The 23,250-nt window shown below is 40.5% G+C and overlaps 1 protein-coding gene across 1 annotated transcript in view; it reads right to left on the bottom strand.

The window, feature by feature from the left end:
• Positions 1–23,250, bottom strand: part of ALG14 (ALG14 UDP-N-acetylglucosaminyltransferase subunit) — a 99,453-nt gene that overhangs the window by 67,128 nt on the left and 9,075 nt on the right. The window contains exon 2 of the mRNA XM_029948367.1: positions 20,567–20,718. Coding sequence (XP_029804227.1) covers positions 20,567–20,718 — 152 coding nt within the window. The remainder of the gene's footprint in view (positions 1–20,566; positions 20,719–23,250) is intronic.

Raw genomic sequence — 23,250 nt, 5'->3', positions numbered from 1 at the left:
CAGGAACGGGCTGGAAACACAAGGGTGAGGCAGACATTCATAAGGCTTCAGTAGAATATGACTGAGCAACAGAGAAAAACTAGCAATTGCAATCAAAGAGCGTAATACAACAGGAGATACCGTTATAAAATATAATGTTAACACCAAGTAAGAAATGATGCGCTATACTTTGAGAAGCTAAACGGGCTTTATGGAGAGATACTTAATCTGACTTCTTGGCATAATATGAAGTTTACCAGGCATAGCAGAGGGGGGAAAACGGTCTTCCAGACACGTTCCGAGCAGTGACACATGAAATTGCATGGAATTTGGGGAACTGTGTTTGGTACACAAGGAGCACAGCAGGGAGCAGTAGGAAGTGGAGGGAGGGAGGGAGGCGGAGCCTTCAAAGCCACACCGCCAGGGGGCACGTACACAGAGCTACAGGCAATGCGGAGCCCCTGGAGGAGGATGAGAGCAATGTGATCTCATTGGATTCAGGACCCCTTCCGGCAGAAGGGGTGGGGCTCCCCCAGACATGGAAAATCATTTAGCAGATCCTTGAAATACATCGGAAAAATGATGTCTAAGACCTAAAGGATACTTGCAGCATGCAGGCGAAGGAATGGAGAGGGTCAGTGGTGGGAAGGAGGGACTCAGGGAGGCTGGAGAGTTTGGGGGGACTCAGATTTTTAGGTGGGGTGAGTGGTGAATGGGGAAACAGGCTGAGAGCATATCATTATTCATTATGGTCTGGTTTTGCGCATACTTTTATGAGTCAGTAAAACACTCAGAATAAAATGTATCAATGTTAGGAGATATCACAGATAACTTTTAGGCTGAAATGGGGCAGATGGGTTTGCACCTACAACTGGGGCAATGGGTGGACCTGGCAGGTACAGAGGGCACGACAGCCTTGGGATCTAGGGAAGGGCAGCACTCAGAACTGCAGGTCCTGCGCAGGCACCGGAGGGTCTAGAGTGGCCTGGCCTGGAGCAGCAGCCTCATTGGTCATTCGTAAGTCAGGCTGGAGAGCCAGTTGTGGGGATCACGGTGGCTTTCTGAGGATCCCTGATCTCATCCAAGCCTCCACTTCACAGTGAGAGAAGGCGGTCAGGAGAAGCTACCTCACCCGAGGGGGCAGAGCTGGTACCAGCAGGGCCCAGTCTGGAACCCCTGGCTCTTTCTTCCCCCATAGGTCACGTCATGGTACTTCCTCAGCAGCTGCCACCAACTGAGCATCTATCGTGTCCTTGATGGACAAGAAGACGTGCCTCTGAGCTCATCACTTTCACTTCCTGCCCATGCTCTGCCTTTTGGTCAATCCTGAAACCTAAAGCACAATGGTCAGCCTCACTAGCTGCCTGACTGCAATTATGTTACGCCTGGCATGGTTCTAACAACCAGCTCCATAATTACTTCCTGGTGCCTAATGGCTAAAAGGCACAAAAGAACCTCCATTTGTGCAAAAGGAAGGGCAAAGGGAGAGAGGCCACATCCTGATTTTGTGACAACAATGACAACAAATTATTGTATGCTCGGGACCATAATGTAAGTATACATTTAAAAAAATTATGCCTTATGTAAATGTTTAAATTCAAACATTGGTTATTAGAATGTCTCTAATTTGCTTCAAAATGGAGAAGAGCAGCACCATACTGGCTCTGCATGTTGTGAGAGCCTCACACAAATGCAGCGGCACAGGCATTCTGGACGCATTACCAGGAAGTCGAAACCACTGCAATATGTTATTCATAGTTTCTTCAATTTCATCAACTCAGAATCTGATGCAGAGATAGTTTAACCTGACCCGCCTTTGTTGTAGAGATGGAGAATGGGATAATGAAGATTTAGAAAGGAATTTGAGAGACTAAGCTATTTAAAATATGTCAGAACCAAGTGTACATCTACCTGACACTGTTTTGAAAATATTCATCTATTCACTGAAATAGCCACATCAGGATCTCTGTTTGCAATAAACTACAAACATTTTATTTTGATATTTCACTCATTTAGAATGGCCTTCACCAAATTAGACGTATTCTTTATCTATACCTATAATGGAAGGCAGTCAAGGTCTACTATAAAGAGAAAAAGAGCTCATATAGATTAGTCACACTCTAAAAATGTATACCATGAGTGTAACGGAATTTACAAACTGAAATGAAACCCCACAATTGCAACTATGTAATTTACAAACGTTATTTCTTTCAGAATCGCTTGGGAATTGTGAGAGTTAGCAAACACATTCGATTTAGAGGTTTCAGTAAATTATAGCCAGCCTCAGCCCACTGTGTGAAGTTAGCGCCCCACCTTGTGGAAGATAGTAGGTGCTGTTGAATGGAAGCATGCCATGTTAAATTTCAGAGGTCACGCCTGATAAAGCCCACAACCACCAAACTGCCGCTGAGTTATACACATATACGGAGTAAGAGATACAAACCAAGAGATCTCTATTTATTAAAGTAACAGAAAACTACTGTGTTTCCAAAATACAAGTATACCAGTCCCCAAAAACTGGTCCTTATGTGTTTGGGTTCTTTAGAAAATAAATATTTCCTATGCATAGATTATTATTTCCACTGGTGCTTTTTATCACTTCTTAGTTTGTTTCAAAACATAACTTTCATTGTTTTCTAATTGTAACCTTAGAAAATACAGAAAGCTGTTCAAAGACAAAAGCAAAAATCAACTATTATTCACAACTGAGAGATGATCCCTCTACCCTCTGTACAATCTTAAAAAAATACTGGGTCACTTAAATCCTTTCTGTAACTGAAAGCATTCTAACATGATCTCAGGTTTCTAAAACTGAACCAATTTTTTATCTTTTAATTTAACCAACTTCTTTCCCAATCTCCCGTCATGGTTCAAAAACACACCTGCCATTTGTCTGACTGCATCCTGCGTTTTCCAATTTCCTAGCCCCGAGAGCTCTCCTTTTCCTGTATTCAAAGTACTTACATTTTTTTTTAAATCAAAGCTATATAATAAAATATATATGTGTGTGATGTGTGTGTATACACATACACACGTATTTGTATGTACATGTAAGTGCGTGCGCGTGCACGCGCACACACACACACACACACACACACACACAGTTTTTAAACTTCTGAGACTCTCAGTTTGGTCAGATACCTGAGGTAATCCATCCTTGCTACTGCCTTCTCGGCAGCAACGTTTCGGGAGACTTCATCCCCCTGTTCCACTTCCAACTCCCAGCCGGTAGCCCGTTGGGCCCGCGGTGTGTGGCGGTCTTCACATGGGAGCTGCCTTCACTGCCATCCTGAACACTTCCTTCCCTTCTTCTCTGGGCTGGAACCCAGAATTCAGGACCACAGTCTTCCTCCTTCTTGGGTCCCCATGGTTTTGGGTGAGCACACTCTCTGTGAAGGTCATATGGGAGTTGGTATGAGGCTTGCTCTAATCACCATTCTGAATGCCACTTGTACCCCCATGTACCTACTTTTCCTTTGCTTTTTCGAAGTTTTTGGAATCTTCTCTTTATCCTTAGTTCTGAAACTGCATGATGCTGTATCTTACGTGACGAGAGTTTTACTGCGCTGGGATAGCCCTTCAGTTTGAAGGTCACGTCCTTTTAGCTATAAGCATGTTTCTTAGGTGATTTTTTTTTTATATAAATGAAAATTCTGCCTGTGTTCTTGTTCTTTCCAGATAGTAGCCCTTCAACATCCAGTTTGATTGTCTAATTTTCTTTTCTCTGTTGGTTTTATATTTGTGTTCTGCTTTATACCAGACTTCTTCAATATAATCTCCCAATAGTTTTTTAATTCCTACAATCAAAATTTTAATAGCCAAGGATCTTTCTAGCACTATGAGGTTTTTTTTTTAAAAAACAACAATAGATATTCTTTATTTAAAGATACAATGTCCATTCATTTCCCGCAGATACTGTTTTCCTTTAAGTCCTTCCCCTGCCCCTGGCTCATGATTTGCCCTTTCCTCTGATTCCTTTTCTCAAAGTTCCTTCCCCAGTTGCTTCTTCTTATGTTGAAGTTCCCTCCAATGTCTGTAATTGTGGATGCCGGTTTAAGCCAGTGATTCTCAAGATGGGGGTGGATTTCTCTCCCAGGGACATTCAAGCAAGGTCTGGTCGGCAAGACTTGAGGCGCTGGGGGAGGAGAGACTAGGAAGCAGGTGTCTACTGGCATCTAGTGGTTGAGGCCAGGGATGCTGCTTAACATCCCACAATGCAGAGGACAGCCTCGTCCACAGGGTCTACCTGACCGCCAAATACCAATAAGGTCAAGGCTGAGAAGCCCTGGTTCATACTGAAGAATGAGGCATTAAAAGGCAGACTGGAACCCCTATGTCCTGGGTGGGGTTGTCAGGAGGATTAAAATAGGTAGGACTTGACCATTTCATTGAGGAAAATGCCAAGTATCAGAACCCATAGTTCTGCTCTCCCGGGAAAATCAGTTTTCTCAAATCCAATCTTCAAGCTTGTGCCTGGGGAAATAACGGTAGCATTCTGGGAGCTTATCAGAAAGGAGACCTAGGGGTGCGCACTGGGGGGACAGGAGGAATTGGTTATTCACTCTCCACACACCCTCTGTTCCCAGGGCAGTGCCCTACCCCACCCACAATTTGACTGGGTGTCCCCAGAGCCAAAGCCTTTTTAGTTCAACCTCTCCAGGGGTAAATGTTGGGTTTTCTATCATGATAGGGTAGAGGGTCTAACTGGTCTATAATCAGGTTTCAACCAAGAGGCCTCTTTTCAGCCCTAATCTGTATTCTAGCCTCCAGAGGTAGCACTGCCTAGTGATACTTTTATTCATTAACTAGCACTATCCAGTGACAATTTGTTAATCAATTCTGAAGGTTTCCAGTATTTGTGCGTATGCCTCTCCAACTGCATAAAACATTTTCTGAGGCAAAATGGCACTTCCTTTCCTTATCTGTGTTCCTTGTAAAACTTGGTCCAAATTTTGCAAAAAGAAACTAACCAATCAATCTACTTCCGATTTTCAAGAAGGACTTTACTTTGGGGAAGGCACAGCTTCCGCCCATCTCAAACAGAGAAGAGCCTATAACACAAATGCCGGTACTGCAACCTCAGCAAGGCGCTTGCTGAGTCAAATCTCTAAATGAAACACTCTCCAGGGGAAGAGACTGCTCTAAAGCCATACAAAGCCTTTTCAACCCAGGAGAGGAAAATCATCTGTAGCAAGAATATGTTTCTAAAAAAGAAATGAGACCACCTCTCGTCATCCTCCCCACGCGGATTAGTCTGTAACATATCCTAGAAATGTTCACTCTGGCGGCCATTGGGGAGATCAGCCCGACGGCCTCCACGGAGCGGTGAAGCGGGGCGCCACCTCTCATGTTCAGCGGTGCACTGCCACCTGGTGGGAGCAGGAGGGGATGACAGCGGCATGGCTGAGGAGGCAGCACGTCACAATGATGGAAGTCTTTCAACACCTGGAAGAGCTCTCGGGGACCATTTTTAAAGCCTGAAGAAGGACCTTTTTGGTTGGGAGAGAGGAGAGAAAAGAGAAAAAAAGGGAGAGAGAGTGCAAGGGTGCAGGACTCAGGAAATGGTTTTGCTTCAGCGCAGGGAGGGCCTGTGCAGTCCCTCTGACTCTCAGGGCACATGTAGGTTTCTCGAGGCAGAGGCTGTTGACTCATTCATTTAGGAGGTACGAAATGTTATTTAAAAAGACACTGACGCACAGGGACGCTCCACCTGCTGAGTTCCCTAGGTCAGTGGGAGCAACTCTATTCTTAAAATTGCTCAGACCAAAAACTTTGTAGTTCCGCTTGATTTCTCTCTTTTCTTCACATTTCTTTCTTTATATCTAATCTGTCAGGAAATTCTATTAGCTCTATTTTTAAACAAATGCCCAGAGTCCAACCATTTCCCTATCCCTGCCGGTCCCAGCCACATCACGTCATGTGTGTCCTGCTTCAACCGTCTTCTCAGAGGTCTCCTTGCTTTCACCCTTTGCCCTGGTCTATCCCGTAGCTCAGCAACCAGAGTGAGCTGTTTAAAGCCGCTCCCCATTTCTCGCAGGGTAAGACAGGAAGTCCTCACAGTGGCTGATGAGGCCCTGTGTCTCTGGCCGGCACCACCCTCCCGTCTCCTCTCTAGAGCCTCCCTCCTCTGGTCCCCTCCAGCCATCAGTACTCTGCTGTTTCCCCAACATCCAGGAATGCTCCACGCTATGGCTTCTCCAGAGACCATCCCTTCCTTTTGAAACACTTGTTTCCCAGGCATCCCCATCTTCTTTAAGGACTTTGAAACAACTGCGATTTTTTTCCTCTTTGTCAGAATTCCCAATCCCCCATTCCTGTGCAGTCTTCTCACAGCACTGACCACCTAGTTCTAACAAGCTTGAAGATTTTCTTATCATGTCCAGTGTCGCTGTCTTTCTGATCCAGTTCATGTTCAGTAAGCTCCATGATGGCAAAAATTTTTGGTATGTTTTTGTTCACAGGTGTATCCCAACTGCCTATAATAATACCTGGCCAATGAAAAGCAAATATTTATTGTTGAATAAGCAAAGTTTAAAAAAAAAAGAAGGAAAACATTAGAATTCTGATCATACTGCATTATAAATTTGGAAAAACTGAAAATCTTTCTTTTTAAAAAAATATTTTAAGTAATCTCAACACCCAACGTGGGGCTCAAACCCGCAACCCTGAGATCTTGAGTCACATGCTGTACCTACGGAGCCAGCTAAGCAACCCGGAAAAGTGAAAATCTTTGTCAAAGATTAAACATCAGAACCCTGTTCCTGTATTTCTGTCACCTTTAATACCTGTAAATATGAGTAAAGATCACAGTAGGTTTCATTTAGAGACCAGAACGACAACTGTTGGTGCTATCTCTTATACTTGTCTCCCCCCATGATATTTATACTCTTTAGTGTGTTTATTACATTTATTCTAAAACAAGAGTTCAAGCAACAACCTAGCAGAATGCTAGGTGGGGAAGGGTTGACATGCCGTTTAATATCAGCAAGTTACTTAATTTGGGCTTCTTTGTTAACTTTTTTCCTAATCGGGGTAAAACCCACATTTAGAATACTATAGAAGCCCACATTTACAGACTCTAGAATATCTGGAACGTTAAAAGAATACTGGTGTATATGGATAAGCACAAAAATGTTTACTGCCGTATTCAGTGAAAAACAGAAACGGGAAAATGGTACATCAATACTGCAAGCCACTACGCAATCATTAAAACGTGTAAGGTAGACCTGTATGTACCATCATGGAAAGCTATCAAAGTAGAGTTACATGCAAAACCACTCAACAGAATACATAGGGTTTGATTGATAAACTAGCCATCCCCTGCCCCCAGCCCACTTATGTAGTTATGTGTGTATGTGTACATGGAATTCATAGTATTTTCTTGCAGTAAATGTACAACAGGAGTGACAAAGTCACACCAGCAGGTATAATTTGAGCTTGTACGGTGTTTACTTCTACCGAGTGGGACCGGGATAGGAACAGGGAGCTCTCATGGGGCGTCTGGGTGGCTCAGTCGGTTAAGCCTCCGACTTCGGCTCAGGTCAGATCTCACGTTCGTGGGTTCGAGCCCCGCGTTGGGCTCTGTGCTGACAGCTAGCTCAGAGCCTAGAGCCTGCTTTCGGTTCTGTGTCTCCTTCTCTCTCTGCCCCTCCCCCTCTCATGCTCTGTCTCTCTCTGTATCAAAAATAAATAAAACATTAAACATTAAAAAAAACAAACAAACAGGGAGCTCCCACTTTCTATTTTATATTAAGTTAAGAAGTTCTTTACCATCCAAAGTTTTAAAATTAGGAAATAAAAAAATGGGGTGCACCTGGGGGGTTTTATGGGTTAAGCATCCGATGTCCGCTCAGGTCATGATCTCTAAGTCGCTGAGTTCGAGCCTTGCATCAGGCTCTGTGCTGACAGCTCAGAGCCTGGAGCATGCTTCGGATTCTGTGTCTCCCTCTCTCTCTGCCTCTCCCCTGCACACACACACACACACACACACACACACAACACACACACACTCTCTCAAAAATAAACATTAAAAAAAGAAATTAAAAATAGGAAAGAAATTTTGGACAGAAAAGAGCAAAGAAACAGAAAATAACCACTTACATCCTGCCTAAATTTGATTGTGGGGCACATTTAATAAGGATTTGCTGAAATACCCACATTAAGTATAGTGCCTTGTACAGAATGGGCACTCAATAGTTTTTGAATAAATGAACAAATAATCTTTCTTGGTAAAACAGCATAAGCTTATTAATAGAGCAGTGGGAAATCTTGTTAAATGACCCCAAAGTAAAGCTGGCTTCAAACCAGTTTTCAGCAAGCTCTGTTATTTTATGTAAGAAAAAAAGCCTATTCTGTAAGTTTTTACAAGTAGTTTTGAAATGTTTTATTCAAGTGTTGCTGAGCTTTTTTCTTTAGTGATATGCTCTAAAAGGGCTAACTCATGCTCTAATAGCAGTTGCACAGAGTAAGGGTTGTCAAGAAAGGCAGTTAACAGATAAGGCTCCGACAGGGACGCAAAAGGAAGGATGGACCAAAATCCACAGTGCGATGGCCTGAGCCTCATTTCCTTCCCCGTCTCGCAGGGGTGGGCGTCCCTGGTGAAACAACGCCAGGGGGGGGGGGGCGGCTGCTGCTCTCCAGAAGGAAGCTCTAGTTTGATTTTTCACTTCCCTTCATATAACGCAGCTCTAATCATTGGTTCTACTTGGGAAAGTTACCATCCAATCCTCCTGAAAGATATTACTTTAGCTACCCTTTACTTTAGAACTAATCCCACTGGAAATTACATTTTCTTTAGAAGGCTTTTCAAGATATTCTTTTCATAGAAGTCATTTCACAGCTAACCATTTGTTTCACCGTTTTTGTTTTGCTGGCTTGTTTGGTTTTGCTCAGCTTTCACTCACCTTTCTCATCTCAGTTGCTTTATACCAGTAGGATTGAGATGTTTCTCCCGGGGAAAGCCCGTTTCTCTTTAAATGCCAAACTTGCAAAGACACAGAGGCTACTAGGATAATTAAAAAGTACACAACAAATAATTATTTCTCTTTACACCTGTGTAACTACAAATCGGGTGAATTACACACCTTAAGGTTTTAAATACCATTTAAAAAAATTATACTGAATCAAAGGAATCAGGAGAAATTTGAGCAAAGTTTCTGCAACAAAAACAGGTCATCTCTACCAGTTCATTAGCAAAATTACATTAATTGAAAATTTAGCTTAAAAATCTGCTGTATGATTAACAACCGGTAATCTGTACCTCCTGATTTCTGGGAAGGTCCTTCTGTTTTTGGAAGAGCAGGCTTGGGTTGCAAATGTGGGCTTTGGCTTCTCACCAGAACCAAGTGTGAATCGATGCACTTCTATCCTAAAGAGCTCTGAGTGATGTGGAGGAGACACCTTGCCCAGGCACAGAGTGCAATTACTGGTAATGCTTTCAAATGGTGCAGACTTTCTGCTTCGCTTAGAAAGGCTGAAAATCAAACTATAAAGGGAGAGTCAAAGCCTTTAACCACAGGAATATTATCTACAGCAAGGAAATTGCAGTTGGTACAGTTATATCAGAAATAAAAAGGGCAAATTGGGTGAATGGGGGTTGCTGTTTATACAAACAGTTTGAAGCAGACATTAACACAGAGAATGCAATAAAATTCCGACTTTGATTACAAAATTAATGTGGCTTTGGTTCTGGCAAGACAGCGATATAAACTAATCTGAAAACCCTCCTTCTGTAAGCAGATTAAAATGCTTTAAGAATGATAACAAAATATGGTTTTATCTGAGGTAGAAAGAAGGGAAACCCCTACTTTCCAGAAATCAGAAAAACATGAGAAAGGAGAGGGAGCCAGTGGACACAGAGGCCTGGGAGAACGATAGAACTATGCCAGGGACCCTGTGTTAGACTCTGAGGACCCCTGTGAGTTTTGGGGGGAGAGGCCACAAAGGAACAACAAACTGACAGCTGATACTTCCATGATAGTAACAGCTTCGTATATTTGAAAGTTGGAGTGCCCTAGGACTCAGTTCTTAGTCCTCCACTAATTTCTAACTCTACTCAATCCCTTGGTGATCTCATCCAGTTTCTTGTTTTAACTGCCATCATGTAAACCAGAAGACTCCAAAATTCCTATTCAGTCAGACCAGAGCTCCCTCCTGAACTTTGGACTCACAAATGGAACTGCACAGTCAACATCTCTGCGTGTACGTTTAAAGACATCCCACACTTGGTCCACCTGCTCCCTCATGGAATCCTCTTTGCTTTTTTCTGATAGCTTAGGCCAAAAATCTGGATGTCATCCTCTACGCATCTCTTTCCCACACCATACACATCTTATCTGCCTATAGATAAAATCTATGTTCACCTTCAAAATTTATCCAGAATCTGACTATTTCCCATCAAATCCATTTTTGTCATTCTTGTCCAAACCATGCTGCTCTCTCATAGGATCACTGCTAAGGCCTCCAAACTCCTTTCTTTGCTTCTGCCCCTCTCCTCTTTAGTTTAGTCAGCAGCCAAAATGATCCTATTAAAATACAAATTGGGGGCACTGAAACAACATGCTACAAACCACCACTAAGTCAATTAAGAAATCAAAGAAATAAATCAATACATCGAGACAAATAAAATTGGAAATGCAATGGTCCAAAAATCTTTGGGACACAGCAAAAGCAGTTCTATGAGGAAAATTTATAGCAATACAGGCCTACCACAAGAAACAAGAAAAATCTCAAACAAGCAAACCTTCATCTAAAGAAATTAGAAAAAGAACAAACAAACCCAAAGTTAGTAAAATGTAGGAAATAATAAAGGTCAGAGTGGAAATAAATGAAATAGAGACTTTAAAAAAGCAAACGAAGGGGCACCTGTATGGTTCAGTTGGTTGAGCATCCGGCTTCAGCTCAGGTCATGATCTCACAGTCTGTGGGTTCGAGCCCCGCATCAGGCTCTGTGCTGACAGCTCATGAGCCTGGAGCCTGTCTTCAGATTCTGTGTCTCCCTCTCTCTCTGACCCTCCCCTGCTCATGCTGTCTCTGTCTTTCTTTCTCAAAAATCAATAAAACATAAAAAATAATAATAAAAAGTCAATAGAAAAGATCAATGAAACAAAGAGCTGCTTCTTTGTGAAGATGAGCAAAACTGATAAAACTGCAGCCAGACTTATCAAGAAAAAAAGAGAAAGAACCCAAGTAAATATATCCGAAATGAAAGAGAAGTAACAACCAACACCACAGAAATAAAAAGGATTGTTAAGAGTCTTCTATGAAAAGTTATATGCCAACAAATTAGACACCTAGAAGAAATGGATAAATTCTTAGAAACAGATAATCTTCCAAAATTGAATCAGGAAGAAATGTGAACAAACCGATTACTAGTAACAAAGTTAACTCAGTAATCCAAAAAAACTCCCCCAAAACAAAAGTCCAGGACCAGATGGATTCACATAAATTCCTCTTAAACTATTCCAAAATATAGAAGAGGAAGGAAAGCTTTCACATATATTTATAAGACCATCATTACCTGGATACCAGAACCAGACCAAGATACCACACAAAAAAGAAAAAAACCTATAGTCCAATATACCTGATGAACATAGAGGCAAAAGTCCTCAACAAAATATTAGCAAACCACATTCAACAATATGTTAAAAGGATTACTCACCACCATCAAGTGGGATTTATTTCAGGGGTGCAAGGATGGTTCAATATTCACAAATCAGTTAACATGATACACTATATCAAACAAAATGAAGGATAAAAAATCATATGATCATTTCAGATACAGAGAAAGCCTTTGACAAAATTCAATATCTGTTCATGATAAAAACTCTCAACAAAATGGGTTTAGAGAAAACATACCTCAATATAATAAAGGCCATATATGAAAACACACAGTTGACACCATATTCAATGGTAAGAAAAACTGAGGGCTTTTCCCTTAATATCAGGAACTAGACAAGTATATCCACTCTTACCACTTCTTGCAACATAGTACTAGAAGACCTAGTCACAGCAATCAGACAAGAAAAAGAAATAAAAGGCATCCAAATTGGTAAGAAAGAAGTTAAACTGTTATTATTTGCAGATGACACGATACTATATCCATAGAAAACAGACTTTACCCAAAAACTATTAGAATAAGTGGATTTGGTAAAGTTGCAGGGGACAGAATTAATATACAGAGATTGGCTGTATTTCTATACAGTTAACAAAGTAGTAGAAAGAGAAATTAAGAAAACAATTCATTTACAACTGCACCAAAAGAAATAAAATGCCTAAGAATAAACTTAGCCAAACAGGTGAAAGATTTGATCTCTGAATATTATAAAATACTGATAAAAGAAACTGAAGGCAACACAAACAAGTGGAAAGAAATGCCATGATCTGGACTGGAATAATATTCAAAGCAATCTATAGATTCACTACAAAATACCAACAGCACTCTTCACAGAACTATAACAAATGATCCTAAAATGTGTATGAAACTACAGAAGACCCTGAATAGTCAAAGCAATCTTGAGAAAGAAGAGCAAAGCTGGAGGTATCACAATTCCAGATCTCAAGATACACTACAAAGCTCTAGTATAAAAAAAGTATGGTTCTGGCACAAAAACAGACTCATAGATTAATGTAACAGAATAGAGAACCTAGAAATAAATCCATGCTTATATGGTCAGTTAATCTATTGACAAGGGAGGCAAGAATATACAGTGAGGAAAAGGTAGTCTTCAATAAATGGCACTGGAAAAATTGAACAGCTATATGCAAAACACAAAACTAGACGACTTTCTAACACCATACATCGAAAAAAAAAGCCCTCAAAATGAATTAAATGTGAGACATGAAACCATAATACTCCTAGAATAAAGCACCAGCAATAATTTCATGGATATTTGCCACAGAAATATTTTTCTAAAGATGCTTCCTAAAACAAGGGAAACAAAAGCAAAAATAAAATATTGGGATTACATAAAAATAAATTTTTGCAGAGCAAAGGAAACCATTAACAAAACAAAAGGCAACCAAATGAATGGGAGAAGATATTTGCAAATGATATATCCAATGGAAGTTTAATATTATAAAGAACTTATGCAACTCAACACCAAAAAAAAAAAATAATAACAACCTGATTAAAAATGGACAGAGGACCTGAATACATTTTTCCAAATAAGACATGCAGATATCTAATATACACATGAAAAGATCCTCAATGTCACTAATTGTCAGAGAAATGCAAACCAAGCCACAATGAAATACCTCCTTCCCCATTAGAATGCCTTGAATCAAAAAGGTAAGAAACAACAAGGGTTGGTGAAGATGTGGAGAAAAAGGAACTCTTGTGCACTGTTGGTGGGAATGTAAATTGGTGCAGCAACTGTGGAAGACAGTATGACGATTCTCAATATATTTTAAATAGAAATATGGTATAATCCAATGATTCCACTATTGGGTATTTACCCAAAGAAAACAAGAACACTAATTCAAAAAGATATATGCACCCCTATGTTTATTGAAGCAGCATTATTTACAATACTAAGATATGGAAGTAACCCAGTGTCCACTGACAGATCAATGGATAAAGATGGAGTATATATACACAATGGATTATCAACCATAAAAAGGGAGAAGATCTTGCTATTTGTGGCAACATGGATGGACCTAGAGAGTATTATCCTAAGTGAAGTAAGTCAGAGAGAGACAAATACCATGTGATTTCCCTTATATGTGGAATCTAAAAACCAAAACAAATGAAAAAACAAAAAACAGAAACAGACCCATAAACACAGAGAAAAACTGATGGTTTCCAGAGGGAGGCAAGGGAGCTGAGAGGATTGGCACAATGGGTAAAGGCCATTGGGAAATACAGGCTTCCAGTTATGGAACGAGTAAGTCATGGAAATAAAAGGTACAGTACAGGGAATACAGTCAATAGTACTGTAAACACGTTTTACGGTGACAGCAGCTACACTAGTGGAACACAGCATAACATATAACTTGTCAGATCACTATATTGTACACCTGAAACTAATGTAACACTGTATGTCAACTATACTTCAATTAAATGAAAAGTAAATAATAATAATTTTTTAAAACTTAAAAAAAAAAAGATCACATCACTCCTCTACCTAAAACTTCCCAATGGCTCCCCAGTTCACACACAGGGACAAAATTTCTAAGACTAAAAACGGACCACATGGTCTTAAAAAAATCTGATCCCAACATGCCCATCTTGACATCTACGGGCTGATAATCTATTCAGCTCTTTCTCGCTTACTTTGCTTTGGCCAATTTGACCTCTTCATTATTTCAGAAACATGCCAGGCACAGCCCCACGTCAGGGTCTTCTTAGCAGTTAATGTTTTCTCCAAGAATTCTCTTTCCCCAGATGGCTTTACACTTTCACCTCTCTCAGGTCTCTGTTCAAATGCCACCTTTCGTGGCCACTCTATCTAAAACTGCAACCTCCCTTTAACTCCCAGTATTCCCTATCCCTTCCCTGGCTTTATTTTTCTCCTCAGCACTTATCACTAACATATTACACATTTTACTTGATTATCTTGTTTATTGATTCCCCACTGGAATGTAGGCACCATCAGGGCAGAGATTCTTGTATGGTTTATTTACTACTATACCACTAGCACTCAGTAGTGTTTCAATGAGAATTCGATAAATGAATGAATGAATGCAAAATATATATTCATGAAGGAAAAAAATTCAACCTAGAATTCCAAATGCAGAATGCAATCAAAAGAAGGTCAAAACATATTCTTAGGAAAACAAAAAACATGGAAAGAATAAGTCACTTACAGACCTTCCATGAAAGAACTAATAAAAAATATACTCTGGAAGAAAGACAGTGGATCCAAAAGAAGGAATAGAAAGAATAAGCAAGGAAAATGCTATATAAATCTATATAAATCTATATATAATATACATATATATATAATGCTATATAAATAAGCACTGACAGTATAAGACAATAATAGTATTAAGTAATCTGGGTGGTATAAAAACAAGGTAGAACCAAAACACTAAATAATAATATGTAAGACAGGAAAAGGTTACACTTAAAACATTCTAAAAGCCTTGTTTTTCAGGAGGAGGATGGAGATACTAAGTTTTTTAACTCTGAGTTAGGTAGCTATGTAGACAATTTAAGAATAATGTCTTGGAGGATAGAATAATTTTCATTCCAGGAGAAGGAAAAAAGGGAATATAAAGAAAGCTCAATGAATACAAACAGAAGGTAGGAAAGGAGGATGAAAAGAGTCAAAGAATCTTTTGGTAAGTAGAAAGCATCAAATAAAATAGTAGAAATAAATCTAATACATTAGTAATCACAATAAATGTACATGTACTTAAAAGACAATGATTCTTGGTTTTGAATTTTAAAAAATGTGTTATATGTCATTTATAAAGGATATACCTCAAACACAACATATCAAAAAGTAAAAATAAAGAAATATTGGGGCACCTCGGTGGCTCAGTCGGTTAAGCAGCCGACTTTGGCTCAGGTCATGACCTCGTGGTTCGTGGGTTCAAACCCCGCGTCAGGCTCTGTGGTGACAGCACAGAGCCTGAAGCCTGTTTCTGATTCTGCGTCTCCTTCTTCCTCTGGCCCTCCCCTCCTCATGCTCTGTCTCTCAAAAATAAATGTTAAAAAAATTTTTTTTAAATAATAAAGAAATATCTAAATATATACCATGTGAACACGATAGCACAGATTACAAAGGTGGCAGAATATAATGAAAATTCTTATGTTAACACATTTGTAAACTCATAAAAAATGGACATTCCCTAGAGAAATATCTTAGCAACATTAAGAACAAATAGAAAGTCTGAAGAGTCTATAACCACAACAAAAAGAACCCATCAGGGCTAGGTATTTTTATAGACAAGTTCTACAAAATTTAAAAAGCAACTGCATATTTACACAAATTTCTCCAAAGAACAAAAAGCTGTATAATGAGATTAGTTTAACCCTGATACTTAGGAGCAGCACAAGAAAGGAAAAGTACAGGCGAATCCTACTCATAAACATTAATGAAAAAAACCCTAAACAATATATTTGTAAACAAAATCCAGCAATGTGTTAAAATATAACTATGAACCAACTGGCTTTATCCCAAGAATTCCACAATAGTTTCATACCATGTAATTGCCCAGGAAAACAGATAAAATGGGAAAAACAATATGATTATCTGAGATGAAGAAAAGACATTTGATAAAAATCAACAACCAAACATGACTTAAACTCTGGGAAAATTTTTAAAATCATAAAGAATCAGAAGGATAACCAATACACTGCTTCTATTAGTTACTGTTCTAGAAGTTCTGACAACAAAATGAGAAAAAGAAATAAAAGGTGTAAAGATTAGAATCACAACAGTTACTATTTGCAGATGATATTTTATGTTATCTTGATGACATAAAAGTATAGAAATTATTTTTTTTTATGTTTTTTATTTATTTTTGAGAGACAGAGACAGTGCGATCGGAGAGGGAGACAGAATCTGAAGACAGGCTCTAGGCTCGGAGCTAGCTGTCAGCACAGAGCCTGACGCGGGGCTGGAGCCCACGAACCGTGAGATCATGACCTGAGCCGAAGCCGGACACTTAACCGACTGAGCCACCCAGGCGCCCCAAAAGTGTACAAATTATTACAATTAATTAGCATGTCTCAAGGTAATTCCTCTAAGATCACTATACTCCAATCAATTCTATTTCTATGTACTGCAACACAGGAAAGATCATTAAAAGCTATATCACTTACAATTATAACGAGACAGTACAATGTACACAGAAATAAAAACAATAAAAAATATGCAAAACTTTTGTGAAGAAAATTTAAAATGTTATTGAAAAGCATTAAAGGAAACCTAAATAATGGAGAGATGGATGATGTCCCTGGATAGGAAGATATGAACACATAGATTTAAGTTATCCTCAAACTGATGCATGGATTCAATTCAATTCAAATAAAAATTTTAACATGTTTCTTTGTGAACTTGCCAAATCTAACTCAAAAGCCCATGTGAAAAAGAAAGAACCTCTAAATACTCCTGAAAAATAAGACTATGGGAGCTTGATATTAGGAGCAGACAAACCAGTTAACAAAGAAGAAAGCTCACATACAGATCTATACATACGTAGAAACTTAATATAACAGTGTAGCACTGCAGATCAGTGAAAGAAGGAGTATTCAGTAAATGGTGCTGAGCCAGTACTGGTGACTGCTGTACTAGACAGTGCAGATCTAGACTGTTCAGTACTCCTGGCTAACAAGGTCTCTGCCAGCAAATGTATTGATCACTACCGATTTCTTCGCCAAGACCCCCTCTACCCAGTCTTGTGAGCTCCATAGAAGATGTGGGGAGGTGGGGGTTGCAGGCACACCTCCCTTAAGCTGTAGTGAAAAAAACAGAAGAGTAAGTGGATTCCTCCCCTCAGCAAGGCTTGGTGGAAAGGGGTCTCTCCGCCTGCCCTCTCCTCTAAGTGTGGCACGTGGGGTGGCCAGCAGAAAACACAACAGGCGTGTCTCTTCTATCACCCTCAGTGGTCTCCTCTGCATCTCTGCAGAAACTCTTCCCAGCTTCAGATTCATAAGCATAAACTCTTTTAGGAATGAGAGAGTATTTTTTCTCTAACAGAGTTGCAGTGCCCCAGCAGTAAATTAATTGATGGAAAGAGGCCATCTAACAGAAATGCTTAGTCCTACAGTGGTAATGCCACTTTGATAGTAAGAAAAAATAATTACACTTTAAAAATTCAAAGTCTTTGGCTTTTGTATTAAAGTGAATCAAATCTTATTTGGACCTAGATGATATTGTATTAAGTAAAATAAGTCTGACAGAGAAAGACAAATGCCATATGATTTCACTTATTAGGGAATCTAAAAAGCAAAAGAGGGGCGCCTGGGTGGCTCAGTCGGTTAAGCCTCCGACTTCGGCTCAGGTCAGATCTCACGTTCATGGGTTCGAGCCCCGCGTCAGGCTCTGTGCTGACAGCCAGCTCAGAGCCTGGAGCCTGCTTCCGGTTCTGTGTCCTTCTCTCTCTGCCCCTCCCCCTCTCATGCTCTGTCTCTCTCTGTATCAAAAATAAATAAAACATTAAAAAAAATTTAAAAAGCAAAAGAAACAAAAAAAAAAAGCAGAAACAGACTCATTAAAAGCAGAAAATGAACTGGGGGCTGCCAGAGGTGAAAGGGGGAGAGAAGGGGCAAAATGGGTGAGGGGAGTGGGTGGTACAGGCTTCCAGTTACGGAATGAGTAAGTCACAGGGGTGAAGGGCACGGCATAGGGAATCCAGTCAGTGGTACTGTAACGGTGTTGTATGATGACAGATGGTGGCCACACTCGTGGTGAGCACTGCGTAACATACAGAGTTAGCAAGTCACTCTGTTTACACCTGAAAGTAATGTAACACGGAGTGTCGACTCGCCTTAAATTAAATAAATAAACACAATAAAGTGAATGACCCCTAACTTACTGGGTTCTAAAATGTCTACAACAACATTCCAAATGTTTCATTAAACCATGAAATTCAGCAAACAAATGGTCCATATGCTGATGGACCTGGAGGGAAACATTCAGTACGTACACTGAATTAAAACTGGAGCCTCCAATTGGATGCAATTTCAGAAAGAAGAAAATAATATATACACTAATAATTGGGTAAAAAGCTACCTGTTGCTTTTGTTGAAAACAACAATTTGTAATCATTTTTTATATTTTTAAGTAGACTTATTCACTGCTAAAATATAATACTATATACCTGTTGTGCAAAAAATCACCATCATATTCTCCAAATTCTCTACCAATTCTAACATACACTGTAAGATAAGAGATTCAATGATATTTTTAAGTCTCTGATGCCTCAAATAATCCCTGAAGCATTCTTTTCTAACAGTTTTTTGGATTGGAAAAGAATGCACAAAAGAGGCCTGCGAAGAAAGAGTTTCAGAGAAGACACGTTTAGGTAAGTGACACATATTAGGCAGGACTGTATTTATACTTCTGGGTCTCAATTTCCTCATCTGTGAAGTAAGGATAGTGGGACATCTGTCTCACACATGCTTAAGAGGGTCCACTACTAGCACCCAGGGATGAGTAGCATTCCCCCCAAATTCCTGTTCAGCCAGGAGCTGTCAATGTGACCTTATTTGGAAACAGGTCTTGTAGATGGATCAAGGTAAGATGAGGTCATGGCGAATTAGGGTGGGCTATAAATCCAGTGACTGGTGTCTTAAGGGAATGTGAAGACAGAGACACAGGAGTGGCCCTATGATGATGGAGGCAGAGATTAAAATGATGTTGTACAAGCCCAGGAATGCCAAGGACTGCAGGCGACCGTGAGAAGCAAGGACAATTCCCTCCCCTTCAGAGAGAACGCGGCCCAGCGGACCCCTTGGCTGCAGACCTCTAGCCTAGGCACCCAGCCTGTGGTGCTGTCACAGCGGACCACAGGAAACACATACAGCAGTGACTCCTAAAACAGAAATGAAGCATTTGGCTCCTCTCCCACACAGAAAAAACACACCATACATCTTGTTAGGGCTCAATTAACAGCGGGCAGGTTCTAATCTTATTTGACATGGATTCTCCAAGAACACATTTCTACAGTGTTTAGTTAGGAATCATGTCTACTCAACTGGAATGGAATAAATTCCACTTAAAAGGCCTAGGAGTGGAGCAGGGTGGGGCGGGGACGTGAGAGAGGGAATGAGTGAGAGAGGGGGACACTAGTGGATCCAGATTTTCCCACACGGATGCAGCTGGGCCTCTGGAGTTCCTAAAGGCAAACTCACCAGCTGGTTTCTTATTTTATTCTTCCTATGTATTAGCTTCATTCTTTTCCCCAACTGTAGTCTGTCTTTACCCACCAGGTGAAAACGTGATTGCCAGCAGCTCCCAAGTCTTATCTTTTACAGAGCTCGCCCCCAAAGAAAGTCTGTTTCTGTTTCCTGGGTCCCAGGAAACACTTTGAGTGGTCTGAGCCAGGCCAGCTTCCACTCCTGCACCACCATGCGTGCCCCTGGCTAGGAAGGTGCCATGGGGAGGAACGGATGGGGACAATCTACACAGCACCAGCCCCAGCTTCCTTCCGTGACACAGCATGGTTTCACTTTGGCTCTTTTACCCCAAATCCTAACTAAAATGCTAAAGTGAGCAGCCAGAGGTACAGAAGTAATTGTAAAGGCGGGTGCAAATACAATTTGAAGACTAAGAAGTGGTCATAGATAAATCAAGAAATGCAGGACCTTGATAAGGAACTTTTAGTGCAGAGCCAATAAGCACTTCAACTGGATGCTTTCTGTAAGTTTAGATAGAACAATTTTCACAGTTGGAATGAACTGAAAAATAGTTTCCTCCATTTAAGGGAATAAAAAAGAATATAATAAATTAAGCTACCACTCAAAGATAGACTTTAAAGAAAGTCTTATTTTTGGTAGTAGAGGAAATACATTTCATCAGCAATAAACATTTGCCCAGTGAGGGCAGGGCACCGAGGCACCACAAGATTGTTTCTAGAGATAATTAAATTCAATACGTGACCTTTAACTTTCCTAGAAATAGAAATGATCACTTACCATGGTACTGGGGTCTTTATCAGCTCGATTTCGTTCAAAAGAATTTATTTTATGGGCACTCATTTCATCAGTATCAGCAATGATATAATGTCTGGGAGAGTAAGCATTGGACAGGCTCTCAAGCAGCCTCAGGATCTCAGTGGTGTGCCCACCTGGAAAAAATATTGAAAGGCCTAAGATTAAAACTCCCACAGTGTGGAGGCGCCTGGATGGCTCAGTCAGTTAAGCATCTGACTTCTGCTCAGGTCATGACCTCACAATTCGGGGGTTCACTTCGGGCTCTGTGCTGACAGTTCAGAGCTTGGAGCCTGCTTTGGATTCTGTGTCTCCCCTTCTCTGCCCCTCTCCTGCTTGTGCTCTCTCTCTTTCAAAAATATATTTAAAAACATTAAAAAAATTTTTAAATCCCACAACGGGGTTATTAGAGGAGAGGCATTTGGGGGGATGAGTTAAATAGGTGATGGGGATTAAGGTGTGTGCTTGTTGTGAGGAGCACTGGATGGTATATGGAAGTGTTGAATGTACATTGTACTTTACACCTGAAACTGATAGTACACAGTGGTAACTAACTGGAATTGAAATAAACGCTTAAAAAAAAAAATAAATACCCAATGAAAATATCCATTTGGCTATGTTATACTAATGTTATGTTTTACGTATTTCTTGAAAGACAAAAGGAACATCTGGAAACAATAATCAATGCCCTTGTATAAATTCTACTTTTAAATGGGGGAAGAGGATAATAAGAATAAAACAATAAAATTGGCACTAGCAGTAGGCACTAAGGAGGCACGAAGACGTGGAAGACACAACTCCTGTTATGAAGTAGCCTGGTAGGAGGGGAAAGAATGCACCCAGACATATAAAGAGAGATGCAAGACAGCATGAAAAATTTAAATGGGGGCAGAGGGGAGGCAGGCAAATGGTTATGAAAACCAACCCTGTAAGAGTAGGGGAGATTTCCTGATAAAGGCTAAGATGCCTTGAAAGCTGAAGCTAATGCACACAGGAGTAGGGAGGCCACGTGGGGGGATTCCTGGGACCTGGGATGGCAAGACCTGAGATGTGTGTTCAAGGAATGAGGGGAATACTGGGAAGGAGGACGAGGGTGAAAGCAGGTAAGGAAAGCAGGTTGAAAAATAGACTGTCACTGTAGGTCTCTGGGCTGAGAAGTAACGTCAGGGGGCATGAGCACTGACCCACAGGGCTCAGGGCTTCCTAAGGAAGACTTCCGCTCATCACTGTAACCCCGGCTCCTAAGGGGAGCCTCAGCACACTGCAGGTGGTCAAGTGTATACCAGTTTCACCAAACAACTGTTCAATATCTGAAACTGCACAATCTCCAACATCTTAATACTTTAATTTCAAAACCATGAATTCAAAAATCAACTGTGTACACTGAGGTTTCTTTCCTTCATGGGAAAAAAACACAAAAGAACATCAATCTATCACATTAACTACAGAGCATTTTTAAGCAAAGCAACCAAACTCCTTCTCAGTGAGCCCTATCATACCCATTTACTTTCATTTCACCATCTCTCAGCCTCAGCCAGGTTGATGTCCTTAACAGTCTCCGTATTCATCTGACTCGTTACCTCCTTGCCTGCTTGCCTGCGGTCACCCTGCTCCCCCCACCTACTAAACTCTCCTCCACCGTTAGTGTTGCAAGAGAGTGCTTTCAACAGTGATAGTGGACCTCTAGAAGGAGAGAACAAATTAAGCTTGTGGTTTCTCCCAATGCACGTACTTTCTTATAGTAGCAAGGGAAGGATTACTCTCTATATTCTGGAAGGGACTAGATGTAGAAATCAAATTGGCATAGATTATGTGCGAGTTTCAGAAATTAGAATTATACTTTAATTTTATAACTTGTCACTCATCTTCGTGTCTGGAGCATGTAATTTATACAACTGATTTATGCTCATTTTTGTATTTTTGTTTTTAGCCCTGAGAAAGTGTGGTGGTTTGCAAAGTAGGTACTTGTTTTCACAGCCGGACCAATTAAGGATAAAAAGAATAATATCCACATTTTCCGCTGTAATTAAAGCTTCACTATACCTGCTTTAACAGTCTTTTCTTTTTTTTTTAAAAGGAAACATTTACTGAATACATTCTTTGAAGATTTAATCTTGCCACCGAATAAAGTTGTTAAAATGATGGGCTTTGTCTTCCATTTTACTCTTTTAATAAGATATATTCCTTGGGAACAAAATCTCAGTTCTACCTTAGATGATGCTCTACATCACTCATCATCAGGGAAACACAAATCAAAGCCACACTGAGATACCACCTCACTCGGAAAAGAGTGGCTAAAATGAACAAATCAGGAAACTACAGATGCTGGCCAGGATGTGGAGAGCCGGGCACCCTCCTACACTGTTGGTGGGAATGCAAACTGGTGTGGCTGCTCTGAAAAACAGTGTGGAGTGTAAGAGTTGCCATGGGAAAGCAACTGAGCGGCCACTCTGCTGTGGAGAGCTGCGAACACTGACAACCCCCACTTGCAGACCTGGGATGACCCGAGCCATTTGGAAAAGCACCAGCAGCCATTTTATTGCGGGTCAGATAACAGATCCAGGCGCCACCAGGACGGACGACCCCCACTCTCAATCTGGACTGTCTCAAACTGTAATGTCTCACCATGGAATTCCAGCATCCCCCTCCCCACCTAAGCGAACAACCAA

The sequence above is a fragment of the Suricata suricatta genome, chromosome 8 (assembly GCF_006229205.1).
Source record: "Suricata suricatta isolate VVHF042 chromosome 8, meerkat_22Aug2017_6uvM2_HiC, whole genome shotgun sequence".
Lineage (NCBI taxonomy): Eukaryota > Metazoa > Chordata > Mammalia > Carnivora > Herpestidae > Suricata > Suricata suricatta.
This window is presented reverse-complemented; position numbering and strand designations above follow the sequence as displayed.